General features: G+C 47.6%; 1 protein-coding gene across 3 annotated transcripts in view; it reads left to right on the top strand.

The window, feature by feature from the left end:
- The first annotated feature begins 8 nt into the window (after positions 1-8).
- Positions 9-17,721, top strand: part of zzef1 (zinc finger, ZZ-type with EF hand domain 1) — a 29,793-nt gene continuing 12,080 nt past the window's right edge. For 2 of the 3 annotated variants that reach the window (XM_082548782.1, XM_082548780.1), the window contains exons 1-40: positions 9-579; positions 2,081-2,225; positions 2,343-2,537; positions 2,636-2,819; positions 2,906-3,105; positions 3,522-3,732; positions 3,826-3,942; positions 4,645-4,823; positions 5,054-5,152; positions 5,242-5,333; positions 5,438-5,583; positions 7,269-7,374; positions 7,486-7,704; positions 8,853-8,944; positions 9,071-9,288; positions 9,376-9,509; positions 9,582-9,652; positions 9,739-9,853; positions 9,938-10,103; positions 10,187-10,308; positions 10,398-10,520; positions 10,956-11,125; positions 11,213-11,294; positions 11,377-11,578; positions 11,682-11,815; positions 11,931-12,171; positions 12,262-12,344; positions 12,429-12,519; positions 12,604-13,090; positions 13,172-13,336; positions 13,983-14,102; positions 14,219-14,380; positions 14,498-14,630; positions 15,510-15,648; positions 15,731-15,896; positions 15,980-16,242; positions 16,338-16,510; positions 16,625-16,817; positions 16,907-17,052; positions 17,432-17,712. In XM_082548782.1, coding sequence (XP_082404908.1) covers positions 163-579; positions 2,081-2,225; positions 2,343-2,537; positions 2,636-2,819; positions 2,906-3,105; positions 3,522-3,732; positions 3,826-3,942; positions 4,645-4,823; positions 5,054-5,152; positions 5,242-5,333; positions 5,438-5,583; positions 7,269-7,374; positions 7,486-7,704; positions 8,853-8,944; positions 9,071-9,288; positions 9,376-9,509; positions 9,582-9,652; positions 9,739-9,853; positions 9,938-10,103; positions 10,187-10,308; positions 10,398-10,520; positions 10,956-11,125; positions 11,213-11,294; positions 11,377-11,578; positions 11,682-11,815; positions 11,931-12,171; positions 12,262-12,344; positions 12,429-12,519; positions 12,604-13,090; positions 13,172-13,336; positions 13,983-14,102; positions 14,219-14,380; positions 14,498-14,630; positions 15,510-15,648; positions 15,731-15,896; positions 15,980-16,242; positions 16,338-16,510; positions 16,625-16,817; positions 16,907-17,052; positions 17,432-17,712 — 6,782 coding nt within the window. In that variant the 5' untranslated portion in view covers positions 9-162. The remainder of the gene's footprint in view (positions 580-2,080; positions 2,226-2,342; positions 2,538-2,635; positions 2,820-2,905; positions 3,106-3,521; positions 3,733-3,825; positions 3,943-4,644; positions 4,824-5,053; positions 5,153-5,241; positions 5,334-5,437; positions 5,584-7,268; positions 7,375-7,485; positions 7,705-8,852; positions 8,945-9,070; positions 9,289-9,375; positions 9,510-9,581; positions 9,653-9,738; positions 9,854-9,937; positions 10,104-10,186; positions 10,309-10,397; positions 10,521-10,955; positions 11,126-11,212; positions 11,295-11,376; positions 11,579-11,681; positions 11,816-11,930; positions 12,172-12,261; positions 12,345-12,428; positions 12,520-12,603; positions 13,091-13,171; positions 13,337-13,982; positions 14,103-14,218; positions 14,381-14,497; positions 14,631-15,509; positions 15,649-15,730; positions 15,897-15,979; positions 16,243-16,337; positions 16,511-16,624; positions 16,818-16,906; positions 17,053-17,431; positions 17,713-17,721) is intronic. The other variant, XM_082548781.1, reaches the window with a different exon arrangement.

The raw sequence follows: 17,721 nt of genomic DNA, 5'->3' as shown, positions 1-17,721 counted from the left end.
AGGACGTTGCGGGCGTACAGAACGTCAATGCGGTAGTGGAGTAGAGCTCTGCTGTAGGTGAACGCTGGAGCGGTCTGTGTACAGACCGGTCCAACCGCTTCAGAACTCACGCCCAGTGGGCCGCAGGGGTTTTCAGGGGAGCCTTAGGTCGGCGAAACAAACATGGGCAACGCGGAGAGCGGCTGCGGCGGAGGCAGCGGCGACGAGGAAGACATAGAAACGGAGAGTCCCGGCTTCGCGGAAGACGGTCCGGCCTCTGCGACCGCTGGCGGCGGTGTTGGAGGCGGCGGCGGCGGCTCTGGTTGTGGCAGGAGCGGAAGGGGATCGAATAACCTACCCGTGCCCACTGGTGGACCACCCAGCCCCGGGGTCCTCTTGGAGCAAGTGAAACTGAGAGAAGCGGCGGCTCGTATTAGCGACTCTGGAGTCGCCATTCACGAGTCCGTCCTGGCCGGGAATGAGGGTGTCCTGATGCGGTGGCTCGAGGACCGGTTAAACCGAGGAGAAGAGTCCGTTAATATTGAGCAATTTTGTGAGATGTTAGAGAGCAGAGATGCCCCGAGGGACGAGTGCGAAGAGGTATAAACCCGCTGTGGCCTTGCTCACGTTTCTAACGTCACATGTTATGATTGGAGCCGTCGCGTCTTCTCGTTTTTGGCCCAGGTTCGAGCGTCGTGTTTGATAACTTGTCGCCACGCCCATTCAGCGTTTGTAATCAATACGTAAATACGTAATTAAGTCTTTGGGCTGTCACGTGCTTTTATCATTGCCGGTGTTGTGCCAAAAAGTGATTGTCTGCCAAAAAGTGATTTCCAGTGTTTCTGTGTATTTTTTATGTGTAATATCTTTACGTATGTTCGTAAATAGACTTCGGTGAACAGGGGATACAAAGGGGTTACATAAAGAATTAAAAAATTATCTGTTTTTTAAGTATCTTTACAACTTGTACTTACATTATAACCAATCCGGTCCTTTATCCCCACTTAAAATATTTTTACAGAACTATTGTAATATTTGCTGCCATTTCTGCTGTCCTGTTGGGCAACTTACTCTTACAAAATACATTTTTAATGTTAATGAGATTTTTTTTACTGCATAAATAAAGGTTATATAAAAGTCGCTGCCAAAAACTGATTGCGGCTTGTATCTTGCTACACGAATGTTGTTTGTGGCTCAAGATGACTTTATGTCATCCATAAGGGATGCATTTGACATATGTTTAACATATTATAGCCCAACAAGTTACTTATAGCACTTTAAATATGAGCAATCGCTTTTTGGCAAATACCGGAAATCACTTTTTGGCAGACAATCACTTTTTGGCACAACACCGGTCAACAAATCTAAATAGCGCTGTAGTGATCGAAGAGGGGGCTCTGTTATCAGGCTTCACCTGTGACAGGTGAGTTTGGCCAGTCACGGTTCTGTCGGCAGTACCAGGTCGAGTAACGGGACGATCTATCCTGGGCACGATGCACGAAGCAGCTCGGGAGTGTCGCCTGGAACAGACGGGCTCCAATTCTGTCAAACCACAACTCGGCTATGGCTGATTTGTAGACTGTGGCTGAACTTGGACAGAAGGGGGAGTTTTCTAGCAGCCCCCCTTTGTTTTTGCCGTTTGTAGATTTCTAGAAGTTGCAGTGGATCGAGTAAACGAGCTGACATAATGTCACCCGTTCTTGTGGGGTTTGTCACGAGGTTTTCCGCTTTGGTCACTTGTAGCAGACCACGTTGTTTTGTCGTCTCTTGACTGGCTGTGTTTTAACCAGTGGTTGCAGATGACTGGTTGAACTAATGCATGTCAGTCTGAGCTCTTTGTAAATCCTGACTATCAAAGCTGTGCTTTAAATAGGGAGTGGGACGGTGTTTCTTTCAGGAATCAAGCCACAGACTCCAAAAGTGTAGCTACGTAACATAGTCTGCGATAAAGATGCTTCCAGCTGAGGGCTCCTTATGTTAACACCAGTTGTTCAGCCATTTGTGTTTTAAGACTAATGTTCTTGTAGATTTTTGCAACACTGTGAAAGTGAGGAAGTAAATGTTGGTATAAAAGAGTCTTTGTCCTTCTCCACTGTCTCAGGCCTTTGGTCAGTTTGATGCGGAGGGGGATGGAGTGGTGGACATAGAGAGCATGCTGATTGCTCTGAAGAACTCCAATGGAGCTAATCTGCAGGGAGAGCTGAGTAATGTGATAAGACAGCTTCAGGCCTGCTCGCTTACCCCAGGTACGATACGTGATTTGTTTACCCGGATAAACAAACTCGACCTTATTTGAATCAGTGCAGCCAGCGTGTGGCCGAAAAGTTAACCCGTTCATTTCTCTTGTGTTTTCCTTTCCACAGGTTTTGTGGACATATTCTCCAAGACCAAAGACCGATTAGGAGCACACGCCTCTAAAATTCTAAAGTTCTTACACAGGAATCGTATTCCCAGCAGTGCCATCCCTTTCCCAATTTTAGAGGGCTACAACAGTATCTGTACCATGAGGTCCAGTGTGGTGCAGGACTTCTTGGAATTCCTCTTGCAGAAGGAGAAAGGTGAGCATGAGTGTTCTCTTTAGTAATTTAAGGCTAAATGCACATCCAGCAGCGCCACGCCTGTGGTGAGGCTGTCCTCATGTGAGTTTTTCTTTCAGATTTGGATATTCAGTACAGAGCAGAGCTGGACCGTGACCCAGACGTAGACATGGTCAAGGTCGTCACTCAGTGCTACAGCACAATAGAAGCTTCGTCCAATGTTGCTGACATCTACAAGATGACAAATGGGGAAACGGCGTCTTTCTGGCAGTCTGACGGCAGCGCTCGCTCGCACTGGATACGGTAAAAGGCAGCTGAGTTTCTGATGTTTCTAAGCAAGTCTATTAACAGATCTAAGGTGGAAACTCATCTCCTTTCTCCCTTCCCAGACTAAAAATGAAACCGGATGTTGTTTTGAGACGTTTGGCCATTGCCGTGGCTTCTAATGACCACAGCTATATGCCTCAGCTAGTGTCAGTTGCTGTGGGGAAGAACCGGCGTTCTTTGCAGGAGATCAGAGACATCCGCATCCCGAGCAATGTCACGGGCTATGTAGCTCTCTTGGAGAATGCCAACATCACACACCCCTGTGAGTCACCATCTCACTGATGCTTCTAGGTCACACTGTCACCTGTCTGAACATAAAGCATGGTGTAAGCTTCATATGAGCTTTGTGGGGTCATACAGTTGTGCCTCCTTATTGGGTCCACATGCAGGCTTCCACAAGCTGAAGATCGAGGGGATCCAGTCCAAGAGAGAGTCTGTTTTTCAGCTTACAGGCCTATGTATGCTCCACATGTGCTCCTTTTTAATAATGACACACACACCTAAAAATCGTAGCTGTGCTTTGCATGTATTGAGGTCCCCATAGTTAAGTCATGTGTTTCACATGTGCCTCCCTAATCAATATTTATTCTACAGCATCTTCAACGGTGCTCTCCTTTCTTTCCTGTGGGATGTATCAGATTTTTCCGTTAACCACATAAACTTGTCACTAAATCCCAGACATCCAAATCAACATTAAGCGGTGCCTGAGTGATGGATGCGACACACGGATTCACGGCTTGAAGACGCTGGGTTATCAGATTACCAAGAATAAAGAGATGTCTGTTTCGGATGCTTCAGCCGTCTGGTACCTGTCTCTCCTCACCTCTTTGGTCACTGCGTCCATGGAGACGAACCCTGCACTTGCCCAGACCGTCCTTCAGAGCACACAGTAAGATGCAGAGCTCACTGCATGTGTTTATTGACATCACATTTGTAAGATTCCTACTGATGCCACTGGTTTCTTTTGTTGATTCACTTTTAGAAAAGCCTTGCGTCACATGCCGCCATTGTCCCTTACACCGTCATCCACAGAGTTCCCCAGGTTCTTTTCTGCGAACATCTTGGAGGAGGTGGATGGATTTCTCCTCAGGATAGCAGAGTAAGGCATTGTGGCACGGACACCACACTGAGCTCACCATGCTGACGTCATCTCAGTAAAAGCGGGTGGAAACAAAAATACTGGTTAACTGAGGCGGCGACACACTTTGTTCCATTTGGTGCTCTGCAAATCTAATTCTGCCGACAGAGGCAGAAAAACATTGTTTTTTCTACTCTTAGATATGTATGATGTCACTAAGTTATCCCTAATCTGGTCATCCATGCACACTGCTCTGTGTGCTTACAAGTCCCACGTGTTCTGTTCTCATAGGCTGAAATGAGGAGGAAGTAAAACAGCTTGTTTAAGGTGGAAACATCTACTTGTGTAGAGTCCCTTTATTAACTCTGTAAAGCCACAACCATTAATTCACCGTCAGGAAATTCACATTTTTTAACCTTCTGACAAATTTAAAACAATTTAATATCAGTTTGCATTTACGATTTCCAATGTGTCGAATTGTTGCTAGAACTACTCGATCCACTTGGGTTATACAGGAAACACTTCCTAAGTTCAGCTGAGGTCAGGTGTGGCCTTTGAGCCCGCGGTGTGTGAATAAAGCTCTGCAGTCAGTTTAAACAACAACACAGCAGGCACATGCTGCTGAGCGTGTGAGCATGGCATTAGAGCTTGTATAAAAAAGGAAAGTGTGCGCTGGCACGACAAGTTTGACTCATGGCAAAGTATTTGTTCTCCTGTGTGCAGCTGCTGTGTGAGTCCTGATGTAGAGCTGACCCTCCTGGCCTTCGCCCTCGCCAGAGGGAGTGTGGCAAAAGTCATTCAGGCCCTGTCCTGCATCAGTGATCATTTAGACACCAAGTACAAGGCCTCGCCTCTCATCGTCTCTATGGCTTCGGTCCGGCTACGACTGCTGTATCGCAACGGTAACGTAAACGGCTCTTCTTTTCCTCTTCTTCACACGAGGACGTTGAAATCTGAGAAAGTGCCATTTAGGAGTTGCATTAGTGGAAAATTGCTTCTTCTTTTACAAAGCTGCGCTGCAGTGTGCTGATTACTGCCTTCCCGTCCTCCAGTGTAGTAACAAAGTTGCAACGTAATGGAACGCGATCATATGATTAAGTGTGCTGTGATTGGACGTTCTGGCTTATTACAGGGAAGCCGCTCCAGCTGCACTTACAGGCCTGTGATGTGAAGAGCAAAGATGAGAAATCAGGACCAGAGAACATGCTAACAGAGTACTCCACTGGAGATGGTACAGCTGAGATCAATAACGACTGTTCTTCAGATTGAGTACAAAATCAACATGACGTAAAGTGCTGCTGGATACTTTGTCCTTTGCAGGTTTTCTCACAGAAGCCGGCCGTTTGAAAGCCAGCGTAATCCTCTCGACGGAGGACCAGAGCAACTTCCAGGTCACTCAGATAAAGATCAAAGTGAGACGGCCTATAATTTTACCATTACAGTGCAAAATACAATAACCTAGAGAGTGACGGAGGATTACGGTGCTGCAGGTCTTACACTGTGTTTGTGTGACAAGGTGCGGAAAGGAGCCATTGGACCGAAATGTGGTTTAGTGTTTGCGTATAAGGAGGACGACCCTTTCGATGCAGAGAAACACTTCAAAAGGTTTAAAAAGTATCACTCCTGGGACTACAAGGACTTCAAAGAGTTTGTACAAAGCAGGTAAGGATTTGCAGCTATTTTTAACTATTTATTTGTTCCTATATGTTAGTTTGAAATGCTCCTGTGATAAGAACAGACTGACACCGTCTCACTAAAATGAACCATCCAGTCCTAAAAGTGGGACAAACTTTAGACCCCTCAGCAGTCTGTATGTGTGTGGGGCCCTCAGTGGTTGATACTGTGTGTAGCTGACACAAGGCATGTCTGCCTTCTTTGCTTCCCCTCATACCTGCTATCATCTGCTCTTCACTTACCACTGGAACTGTTCCTGCTTCCCTCAAACTTGCCGCCATCACCCCAATATTGAAAAAAACTGGTCTAGATCCCAGTCATTTTGAGAATTTTCAGCCTATTTCCAATCGACCAGTCCTTTCAAAACTTCTTGAGAAAATAGTTGCACACAACTCCACTCACATTTAACTAATAATAATCTGTATGAACAGTTCCAGTCCCACAGCACAGGAACAGCACTTATAAAAGTAACCAAAGATCTTCTTATGGCAGCTGACTCCGGTTTACTTTCTTATTCTCCTCGATCTGAGCGCTGCTGTCGACACTATTTCTCACTCTGTTCTCCTCAGTAGGCTGGCCTCCATCGGTCTCTCCCATACTCCACTAGCCTGGTTTAAATCGTACCTGTCTGACCGCTCTCAGTTTATTCAACTCAAATCCTTCTCTTCTCAGTCCTTCCCTCTGAGCACTGGCGTGCCGCAGGGATCTGTCCTGGGCCCCTTCTTTTCATTATCTACCTTCTTCCGCTTGGACACATTTTCCATAAACACAATATCCAGTTTCACTGTTATGCTGATGACACCCAGCTGTATCTGTCCACTAAACCTGATTCTGCTCTCCCCCGTCCTCCCTCACCCTCTGCTTAGCTGAATTAAATTCATGGTTCTCTTCTAATTTTCTCAAACTCAACAGTAACAAATCCGAGCTCCTCTTGGTCGGCACTAAATCTACATTATCCAGAACCAACAGTTTCTCTGTTACTATCAATAACTCGCCGGTCTTCTTGTCTTCCTCTGTGAAAAGTCTGGGTCTCATCCTCCACAGTACTCTGTCTTTAAATTCACACATTAATAACGTCACTCGGTCTGCATATTTTCAGTTGCGCAACATTAATCGTCTCCGTCCTTCTCTCTCCCCACATGCCGCTGCCATTCTTGTCCACAGCCTTGTTACTTCCCGGATCGATTACTGTAATTCACTTCTTTCTGGTCTTACTCAAAAATCCACCATCAAGCTCCAACACAGGACTCTGCTGCTCGTATCATCACCTGGACCCCTTCTGTCCACCTCCTGTCCGGCAGCAGCTTCATTGGTCAAATATCGCATCAATTTCAAAATACTCTTGTACACATTGAAGGCTATTCATCATCTCTCTCTCCTCCATATCTCTCTGACCTGGTTCACATCACCGCCCCATCTCGGTGTCTCAGATCTTCTTCTTCTCTTTCTCTCTCCGTCCCCTCTCCTCGTCTTGCCACCATGGGGAGCTTTCAGCTGCTCGACTCTGGATTTCCCGACCTCCTGATTTAAGAAATCTCACTTCCTTCTCTCTCTTTAAGTCCCAACTCAAAACTCACTTGTTCAAAACAGCTTATCCCACATAACCTCTCCACTCTGCTATTTTAAATTTGTATCATTATTATTATTACACCATGCTGTCACCTGACCTGCAGCGCCAGGACTCCAGCGCAGAGTGAAGACGAGCCGATTGGCTGGTTTGAGCTGGAGGACGACTGGAATGATGTGGAGATCAAGCTGCAGCAGTGTCGTGTTGCCAAGGTACACACTACATCCAGTTAGTCAGCTCCCTTCATTATTGGTGAACGTTTAGTTAGTCTTTAATATTGTGCTGTCATTGTCACACCACCTGTAATTCTTCCGTCTTCACAGTTCCTGATGGTGAAATTCCTGTGCACCAGGCAGGACAACGCCGAGCGCCTTGGTGTGCAGTCCCTCAGCTTCAGTGGCTACTTGTGCCCTGGGACAGAGAGGCTCGCAGACCTGGATGACCTCAGTCCGAAAGGAGAGAGCTTTGACGGTGATGCTGTTACCGGCCTTTGTCTGCTAAACAAGACGCTCTTCTTCATACAGCAGCTCACACGAGACATGGTACCTACTTGTTAGATAAAAATACCCCATTTTATCCCCAAAATTGGGAAATTACTGTGTGACAGCAGCCAAAACATGAAAAATGACTTTCACTATATTAAAATGTAAGAGGAAAAAAGCATCACAAGACGAAATGGCTCCGAAGAGTTTAAAAAAAGTTTTCTTTCTTTGTATTAAACTAAGACTCGAGCTTAAATCTGAAATGAATGCAGGTATGAGGTGGTAAAGATTTCCTGCATCTGAAACAGATTTTAAAGAGAGCGTCCTTCTGTGTGTCCTGTAAGCGGTACAGAGGGTGATCAGGATTATCAGCATCCAGTCAGCGCAGCCACAGACGTGTTGGCTGATGGAGCAAAAGGCGTGCTGATTCAGCAGCACTGATGAGTTACTGTGGCGAGTTAGACAGCTAGCAGCTCAATGTTGAGGCCGCGTTCCCTCGGTGACGTTTCAGTCATAGCTAGTGCACGCCGCCATGCACCTTAAGTGTCCTGAAACCAGACACGGTCACACTGGTTTGGAAACGTGTGAGCGTGGCAATAACTCCACTCACGATGCTCCCACTGGGCTCAATAACCTCAGTAAACTCCACTGCTGTGTTTTGCAAACACCTACATTTCCCACGAGGATCTGCTCCATCACTAAACCCTGTCATTTCCTGCTGGCTCCTCTGAGATCAGAGGTTCTGGGCAGTAGACCTGTGAGCACAATCAGCTGGTGACGAGTCTCCATTAGCAGGAGTTAGTAGAGCTGTAAAGACTGACTTGCATAACAAAGGCAGCTGCATTTGGTTGAATCATAACAGGCAAGAAAAACCAACTTTATCGGTGATAAAATCATTCAGATAAAAAAAGAAAACTGCCACTCAGCACGGTGCAGGGACCGTAGGATGAACGCAGTCGTCACTGGGCCACATTCAGATATAGTTTGAATACTATTAAGACCGTTATTAATCTGGAAAGTGCTGAAGAGGAAACTCCTGCATTTAAGATGAAGAAACCTACAAGAAAGCAAGAGAAACATGTAACCTGTACGAAATCAATAAACTAACCTGAGACATGAGACAGTGCGCCTCCTGATGGCCATTCAGAGTCATTGCAACATGTTTCCCATCTCTTTATGACTGATAGAGCTGCGTGTTGTGTCTACAGGATGCCTCTCACTGCAAGCAGAAGTATCTGTTGGAGTTCAGTGGCCTCAGCCTGAGCCTCTTCTGGAGCTTCTACAGCAAACTCAGGGAGATGTGAGTGAAGCTCTTCTCTCTGCCAAGGCTGGCACTTGTTGTTAGAATTACTGGAATGATAATTACCACTGAGTCAGTCAGTGGGAGTCCATGGCTGCTGCAAGTTAGCATGTTTCTTTCTTCCAGTGAGGGCGAGGAGGTGACGAAGAGCAGAGTTCTCCTCCTCCAGCTGATGCAGAACTGTTTCCCCATGCTGCCCACCCCCCGGGAGTCCCGGGGCAAAGAGGAGAGCAAAGTACCAGATGAAGCTGGCGCAGCAGCTCGTCCATCCACGTCCAGCAGCAGAGATGATCTCAGTGACTCTATGAGGGCTGTGTGGGAGCTCTACACTCACCTCTGTCACAGTAAGGAGCCGTCACAGAGCGAGGGAGCAGCTTTGTAAGCATCAGAGAAATCCGGCGTAGCAACCCTGTTTGTGGTTTTTGTTGTAGTTGTGGACAGTCCGGAAGGTGAGACATCCGTGGAAAAGGCTTTGCACACAGAAGCGGTGAAGGCCGTTCTTCATGGAGCGGCTGTTTTCTTCCCTGATAAACGTGTCAGGCGAGACAAACTCTTTCACATGATGGTGAGTTTGTAAGTGTTATTAAGCAGCAGCAGCGTAACGATTCTCCTAATGTGTATTTTTGTGTTTTTCCAGAAGAACATTACAGAGGAGGATCAGCCAGAGTCGGTGAAGGTTACCTTTGAATCCCTTTGTAATTACTTCAGGTAAGCGCTGTACAAACACGTCATCATATGGTCCTGTCAACATGAGACATCCCGAGGAGTCGGTGACGTCTGTGCTTCCTCTGCAGCGATCAGGATCCAAGTGGCCTTCTGCTGCTCCCTCCTAAAGGAGCTCCCTCAGACTTTGACATCAGCCCAATACTCTCAGTCATGGAGACGCTGCTCCTGGTTGCCACCAGAGAGGTAAGCCCGCTTCTCACGGGTGGACATTGAACGTTTCTTTTGTCTTTCTAAAGTTCGCTTCTCCTCATGTCTTCTGTCCTTCAGTGTGAGGTCATGATGGTGGATGAGAATAGCGGCGCCAGCAGATCGGTCCTGCTGTCGTTGTTCTGGGCTCTGCAGGGCAGTCTGCTCTCCTGGTGCTACCTGCAGCTCAAAGGAGGAGCGTCCACGGCCATTGCAATGGAGCTGGCCAGAGACATCCTGCTGAAATGTGAGACGCGTCATTCCTGACGACATACGTGATTGTCAGGGGTTGTGTGTTTACTAAGCTGTATGATGATTTGTTTTCAATAGATGTGGATCAGTTCTTGGAAAGTGTCAAGTCGATCCTTGGCTCGCTCTTGGAGAGGTACACTGGAGCTCAGATTACTGCAAAATTAGGCAGCTCTATCATAGCCACAGTCTTCAGACAACTGGTAATGCTCTCTTGTGTTATGCACTTTAATTGGCTTCATAGACACATCTAGAATAGTGCGTTGTGAATAATTGGTTTGGGTCCTGGCAGATGATCTTCCTCTTGGAGCTGTGCCCTTTGGACATCCCCCACAGCCTGCTGCTGCAAAGCTTCTCCTCGCTCGTTGAGCTGCTCAGAAGCCTGTCAAGCGACACCGGAGACATCTTTTCTAAGGTCAGTCCACTTTGACCGCTAGCATTTCTGTTGCCTCCACCCATCGTAGGGGTGCGAATGAAGCCGATATCATGTATTTGGGGAATGGAGGGTCCAGAAGGACCAGTCTAATTAGTGGTGAAAAGTATTTAAAACCATAAGAAAGGCAAATCACGTGTTTTTGTGGGAAGAAAGCCAGTGTTTCTTTCTGAAATGCACAACAGAGGTACTTGTATTATCAGTCCAGTTACTTTTGACCTTCAGATAACGGAGGCTATATAAACGTACTATGTCTAAAAATGTCTGTATTTCCTGTGACATAATACTTCTACAAGTGATGCTGAAAGTCTGCGTTCAGCCTCGTTTTGATGTGTTTGAGTTGATCCACTGTGTGGTGTTCAGAGCTACACAAACAGTGCAGCAGTCCACAAACTTGTTGTAACCTGTCACTATAAGGTGGATCAAGAGAACTGGCACCAACCCCAGCAGCCGGTGGTGCTAAGGACCTGGAACATGGAGTCCCCGCACAACTACGAGAACAGCCGCCACGAGACGAGCATCTTCGCCTGCCCCGGTGCGACGTCGTTCGAGGTGGAGTTTGATGAACGCTGTGAAACAGAGAAGAGGTGACGTGTTTGTAAATGTTTATTTGTTTGTCTTTGAAATCCTTTGTGGGGATTTTATCCTGTTAACTGTGCTCACAATATTCGCAGATACGACTACTTAGAATTCACAGATTCCAGAGGGGGAAAGGTCCGCTACGACATGAAGGTCGGAACTGAGAAGTGGCCAAAGGTAGGCGAAGGAAAATCACAGGCCGGTCTTCAGATGCGTCACTGATGTTTACGAATGTGTCCTTGTGTGTTTGCTCCTTTAGAAAGTGACCTTTGACACCGGTCCCCAGCTGCAGTTCCTCTTCCACTCTGACAGCAGCAACAACGAGTGGGGCTATAAGTTCACTGTAACAGCGCTGGGTTTACCAGACATCACCATTTCTTGGATGTCAGATCTGCAGCTGCTGGTGGCTCGTCTGATGGGTCGCCTTGCATCCAGAACGCTGGCGTTGAAATCTCCGCACGGTGAGACGGTTTTCATGAGGCTGGCCTGAGTCGCAGTTTATCAGAGCAGAAAAGAAACCAGTTTGAGGCACTAGCGTGTATTATTGTGGGTTTCTGTCTCCAGAGGTTCGCAGTGTAAAGGAACTTCCATCAGGCAAAATGTCCCATGTTCAGTCTTCACCTTTATGGAAACCCATCCTGAGACATGGGCTGTGTGACAAAAGGGAGGCGACCCGAACAAAAACAATCACAGAGCAGGTAAAAAACGCTCTGCTGCCTCAGTTACGTACAAGCACCGGATGCTGCTGTTGCATTAGTCGGTGACCTCGACTGGAAGATGCTCTGATGGTGTTTTTCTTTTTCTGTGTGGTAGGCGAGCACGTGGACTCTGGATGAGCCGACGGGCTTCCTGGAGGACTTTGCTCGCTGGAACCCTTCACAGGAGCTAACAGACGCTAGAACAGAGCTGATGAGGACCCTCATGCAGGCTTGCAGGAAACAGGCGATGAGGAACGAGATCACCGCTGGGTCAAAGATAGACCAAGCTGTGAATGCCATTTGGGCAGCCATGGTGTACCACACACCGGCCCTCAACCTCGCACTTCTTAGCTATGGTAATCAGCGCTCATACAGCTGTGTTTTTGTGAGTTTGTTCCTTAATTAATCTTCTGAATGATTTTCTCCCATCTGTGTTTTTGTGCTAGTAGTTAATCCGGACTGTAAATCCAGTCTGAGTGAAGAGTTCGTGCAGGTGTATTCACTAGCAGACAGCATCAGAACGTGGATGGTGAGTGTAACACGGGACATCTCCGCTGGCTCGTGCTTTTCATGTTTCTGACCTGTGACTCTGCTGGGATCTATTTCCTGTTAGCTGGAGATGAAGCAGAGATATCTGGTTGGCAAGATGAACAATCATGACGAGCGGGAAGGTGGTCCTGATGAGGTTACCATGGAGACACTGGGTGAGTGCTTCTTCCTTTTTAATGTCATGTCTTGGTTTTACTTTGCTTTTTCCTGACATTTTAACTCTTTCTTCTTGTTCTCAGCTGAGATGTGCATCGAGAAGAGCCTCTTGTTGTTCCGATTTGCTCCTTGCGGCGTTCCATGCCAAGGCAGCGACGCTCCCAGAGCCACAGAGAGCAGCAGTGCTCTGCTGTTCCAATCAAGTTCTATTTCAGAAGGAGACTTCCAAGCCAGCTCATCTGTGGGACCTCAGGCTGCAGGGTCTGAGGAAAGCTACGAGTCCAGGTCTGGACAGAGTCAGTCGTCCGGTACTCACATTCCCAACTCATCCTCATGTGGCCACAGCAGGCGAACCCATCGAGACTCGACAGAGAGTCTCTCCCCCCAGCCTGGGGAGCCAGCCTCCCCCTCTGCTTACAACCGCAAAGCTCCGTTCAGTCGGGCACGCCTTCGTCTCCTGTCCTGCCGCTCTATAGAAGAGCCTCGCATGACTCCCTCAGTCAAAGATCGCTACCCGATACTCAAACACATCCTAAACTTCATAAAGGACCAGGCTCTCACAACAGCGAGGTGAGAAACTGCTACTCTCCTGTTTGGTAACGCATAATGAGACTTGCATCCAGGGTTAAGTCCTCGTTCTTCTTCCTGCAGCATTCTGCAGACGCTGTCTCTGAACAAAGCGCAGGCCCTGAGTGTGTGCAAGGTGCTGGAGATGGTTCAGCAGTGCTTCCACTCCATGGGACAGCCGCACCTCTTCCAAGCCCCCTGCATCCTGTTCCTACAGGAGCTGCTGGCATGCCAAAAAGACTTTACCTGGTAAATCTCAGTTTTTCCGTTTTAATTCATATACGCATGAACCTCCATGACACAGGAGCAATCAGAATAAGGTCACAGAATATGATGCTGCACGCATACTGGTCCTAGTGGGATAGTAGGTCTTAGATTTCCATAATGAAAATAAATGAATGGATTCATTTAACCCTTTAAACCCTGACCTAATTTACCTTTTAAAGCAGGGGTGTCCGACTCCAGGCCCCGAGTGCCGGTGTCCTGCAGGTTTTAGACGCGTCCTTGATCCAACACAGCTGATTTAAACGGCTAAATGACCTCCTCAAGTTCTCCAGAGGCCTAAATGAACTAATTATGTGATTCAAGTGTGTTGACCCAGGATGAGTTCTGAAACCTGCAGGACTCCGGCCCTCGAGGCCTGGAGTTGGACACCCCTGCTTTAAACACTCACCCAGTTAAAGGGTTAAACTCTGCAGATTGCAGCAAAGCACGCAGAGTCTCTCCAGGCCCCAGAAGACTTTTTACAGCAAGAGGTTTTTAACAGTTGTGTCCCAAAATGTGATGGCAGCAGTTTAGTTTGGTTCTCAAGTCTTTTTGGAGATTAGTCACCGATGTCAGTTTGGTGTTTTGCTGACTGGCTGCACAGAAACAACATTTTCTTTGTGTTTTCCAGTTATTTCTCTCAGCTGTCAGACAGCGGGCAAAAGCTGGGAGAGGAAGTGAGGCGCTCCTACCATCAGCTGGTGCTCATGCTTGTGGAGGCGGTACAGGGCTTCAGCAGCCTCAATGAGAAGTGAGCGCTTTCCTCTAACCCGTCGTGATTTTGTGAATTTAGATTTGTTGCAAGTGCAGGAAGTGTTGTTGTGAAAGTGCGTGCACGGTGACCTGATCGCGATCACTGCCCCACAGAGCGTTTCTGCCGGCCCTGTCGTGTGTGCAGACCTGCTTGTTGCACCTCCTGGACATGAACTGGGAGGCGCACGATCTTCCTTTCTTCCTGAGCATCAATCTTCCTGACCTCCTCCTCAGCATGTCTCAGGAGAACATCAGCGTCCATGACACTGCCATCAGGTAATCTCAGTGCTCGTCTAAATGTACGAAAAGCTGCTGAAGAAGGCAAAAGACACCTCAGTTTTCACAAACTGCTTTATTCATAAAGTTTCTTCTGTGGTTTAACTTCATCTGCAGTCAGTGGACAGAGGAGGACGAGATTGCAGACTACAAGAAGAACCAGGAGTGGATGGATGAGTGTATGGACGGGATGTTTGAGAAGTGGTATGACAAAATTGATGAAGAGGAATCGATGGAGGACAGGAGGAAGGTACACTGCAGTCCATGAACGTAGGACTGTTTGATATAACCATATATATCAGATGACGATATAAAAACGTTCTTTCATTTTACGCTATCGTTTGTTTCGTGGTGTCACAAAAACTGTTTACGGCAACATTTTTACATGGTTCTGATGTCACTGTAGTGGCTGTGTTAATTTATTAGTTCTCTTTCTCTTATATGTAATATAACCACACTGCTGACGGACAAGCGCCTGTTTTTATGCGTTGTCATTAGCAACAGCGACGGTAACAGCATCGCGTGTCTGCTTGTTTATGTTCCACATAAACCTTTCACAATAAAGCTCAAGATCCTGTTGAGACTTTTCAAAATAAACTGAATCACGTGAAAGATGCAGATTATTTACAGATGAGAAGTAAAAAAGAGCCGCCAGGTGCTAAAAAATAAAGCTTAGACTCAAACGTTAGAACAGGCTTTTCCCCGCAGCACGCCGTGTAATAAATACAAAGAAAACGGCGCCGTTACAACTTATGTCTAAAAATGTATCGTTTCATGCATCAGTTAAAACACTCGACTCCAGCTACACGACACCCAGCAGGAAACACTTCACGTCGAGCTGCCCGAGATTCACAGAATTTACAGAAAATGTTAAATTTGTGATTTATATCGTTATCGGACGATAGATGTCTGATATCGGGATATGAGATTCTGGTTGTATCGCGCAGCCCTACATGAACGTTTCAATGTTCACAGCCAGACTCGCCTCAAAGCTGGCTGCGTTTTCTCTTCTCCACATTCTTCCCTTTGCATTTACAAAAACCTGCAGATTCGTGCTGCAGCTTACACACATGTGCACGCATGCTCCGTCATTTTAAAAACTCTAATCAGGCACGTGCTCCGTCCACAGATGCACATGTTCATTGCCCGCTATTGTGACCTGCTCAACGTCGTGATCTCTTGCGATGGCTGTGAGAGGATGGCACCTTGGCACCGCTACCGATGTCTGCAGTGCATGGACATGGACCTCTGCAAGACCTGCTTCCTTAGTAAGTGCATGACACCGATGATCAGAGGACCTTCCCGTAGTCGTAGTTATACTCACTCTGGATGCGTGTATATGTAAACCAGGTGGTGCCAAGCCTGAAGGCCACGAGGATGACCATGAGATGGTAAACATGGAATATGCCTGCGATCATTGCCAGGGGCTTATTGTAGGCAGCAGGATCAACTGCAACGTGTGTGAAGACTTTGACCTGTGCTTCGGTTGTTACCACGCAAAGAAGTATCCTGACAGGTGACGCGCGTCAACTCACATTTAATGTTGAGGTTGGCCTCTTTAGTTCTCCTTTTATTAAATGGTTATCGTCCCATCGCCAGCCACCTGCCCACCCATCGGATCACTGTGTACCCCATGGTGACCATACGGATCAGCGATCGCCACCGTCTCATCCAGCCCTACATCCACAACTACTCCTGGCTGCTGTTTGCTGCTTTGGCCCTGTACACGTCAGAGCTGAGCAGCGAGAAGCAAACGGATGGAGACACCTTGGACAGCGACACTCTGAACGTGGCCAAAGCCCTGCAGACCCACTGCTCCCAGCTCATCACTGACTGCTTGCTCAAAGGACAGACTGGCAAAGGTAAGTTCACAGCAGTGTAGCACTTGCATAATTTTACGTTGCACAGACTGGTTATTAACATGTAATACTCTCTGTGTCTCCTGTGCTCTGCATAGGTTTCCGTTCCTCTGCTTTGCTTGCTCTGCTGTCCACCAACGATTCTGCTTCTGACAGCGAGCTGTGTCCAGTCTCTCCCGAGTCCTCTCAAGAGCTCAGCACAGCCACGGACACCTCCTCGCTCCCTGGTAGCACAGCAGCAATCTGCTCTCCTTCATCTCCTAAGCACAAGGTGGGGAATGCAACTCATGTTCAAAGATAATGTGACGTCCTCATGTTTGGGTCTCGCCGATTTACAGAAAAGATGCAGAAACGCGTAAAAGTCAGCCTGTCCTCTGTCAAACAGGACAAACCGTCAGATGAGAAAAAGGCAGAGGAGGGGAGCTGTCCTCCTCCTGCTCAGCCAGAGTTGTCGCTCCCTCCGAGCAGTGGGCCGGGGGACAAAAAGAAGCTGGTCACTCAAGACACCCTAGACTCCGCCCGGCTCAGCCAGACCCCGTCAGTGTCCAGCGAAGACGCCCTCTCTCCTGTGGTCCGACGTGAGTGCTTTCACCCAGACGCTCGGCCTGGTTCAACTCAATGTATTCATTTATTTATTTACTCTTCTTTGCTCCAAATTGTGGACCAGGAGCAGTCAACTCGCCAACATCTGATGTTGTCAAGGAAACTGACGATAGGCTGCCCCCAGTTCCCCTTCAGGGGCACGTGTTCTCCGAGTGCTCAAGAGAGAGGATCCTGGGACTGCTGGCAGCCATGCTACCTCCAGCCAAACCAGTAAGAGACCAAAATCATTTTGTGGGGTTAAAACATTAAGATAGGAGATACAGCTCTCATGTCTGTGCAATAAATATGGAGTTACAGCTACAAGGCTAATCTGCTGTCAGCCGTTTAGCTTGGCTGAGGTCGGGCTGGCCCAGATGACACTGTGGGCCATACAGCAGACTCTCAGGGAAACTCCAGTCAGTACGAAGAAGCTGAATTACACATTTAAACAATGAGAAGTGGACAAACGGCGAGCCTTGATGGACGGCACCTTGTTGTCCAACTGTTGGACAGTATAAATGATTTTGTACATGTTTCTAAAGGTTCGTCACTCCTATGACTGCGCTGACATATTCTCCTCTTATCCTCACGTGTGCTGTCTTCCTGTCAGGGCTGTTCCCTGTGTCTGCCCAGTCTGAGCTCCATGCTGCCACAGCTTTTTAAGGCAGTCATTTCCAATGCTGGCTCTCTGAATGAGACCTACCACCTCACCTTAGGCCTCCTGGGTCAGCTGCTGCTCCGGATCCCTCCGATGGAGGCTGACGCTGCTGTGACAGAGGCTCTGGCTGACAAGTATGAGTTGCTGATACAAGGAGAGATGTCCTGTTCAGACATCCAGGGCTGGAAGACCATACAGCTGCTTTTCAGCCTGGGCGCCGTCTGTTTAGACAGGTAAATATC

The sequence above is a fragment of the Aulonocara stuartgranti genome, assembly GCF_965226115.1.
Source record: "Aulonocara stuartgranti genome assembly, chromosome: 10".
In the NCBI taxonomy this organism is placed as follows: domain Eukaryota; kingdom Metazoa; phylum Chordata; class Actinopteri; order Cichliformes; family Cichlidae; genus Aulonocara; species Aulonocara stuartgranti.
Note: the sequence above shows the minus strand (reverse complement) of the source record. Positions and strands in the feature narration are given on the sequence as shown.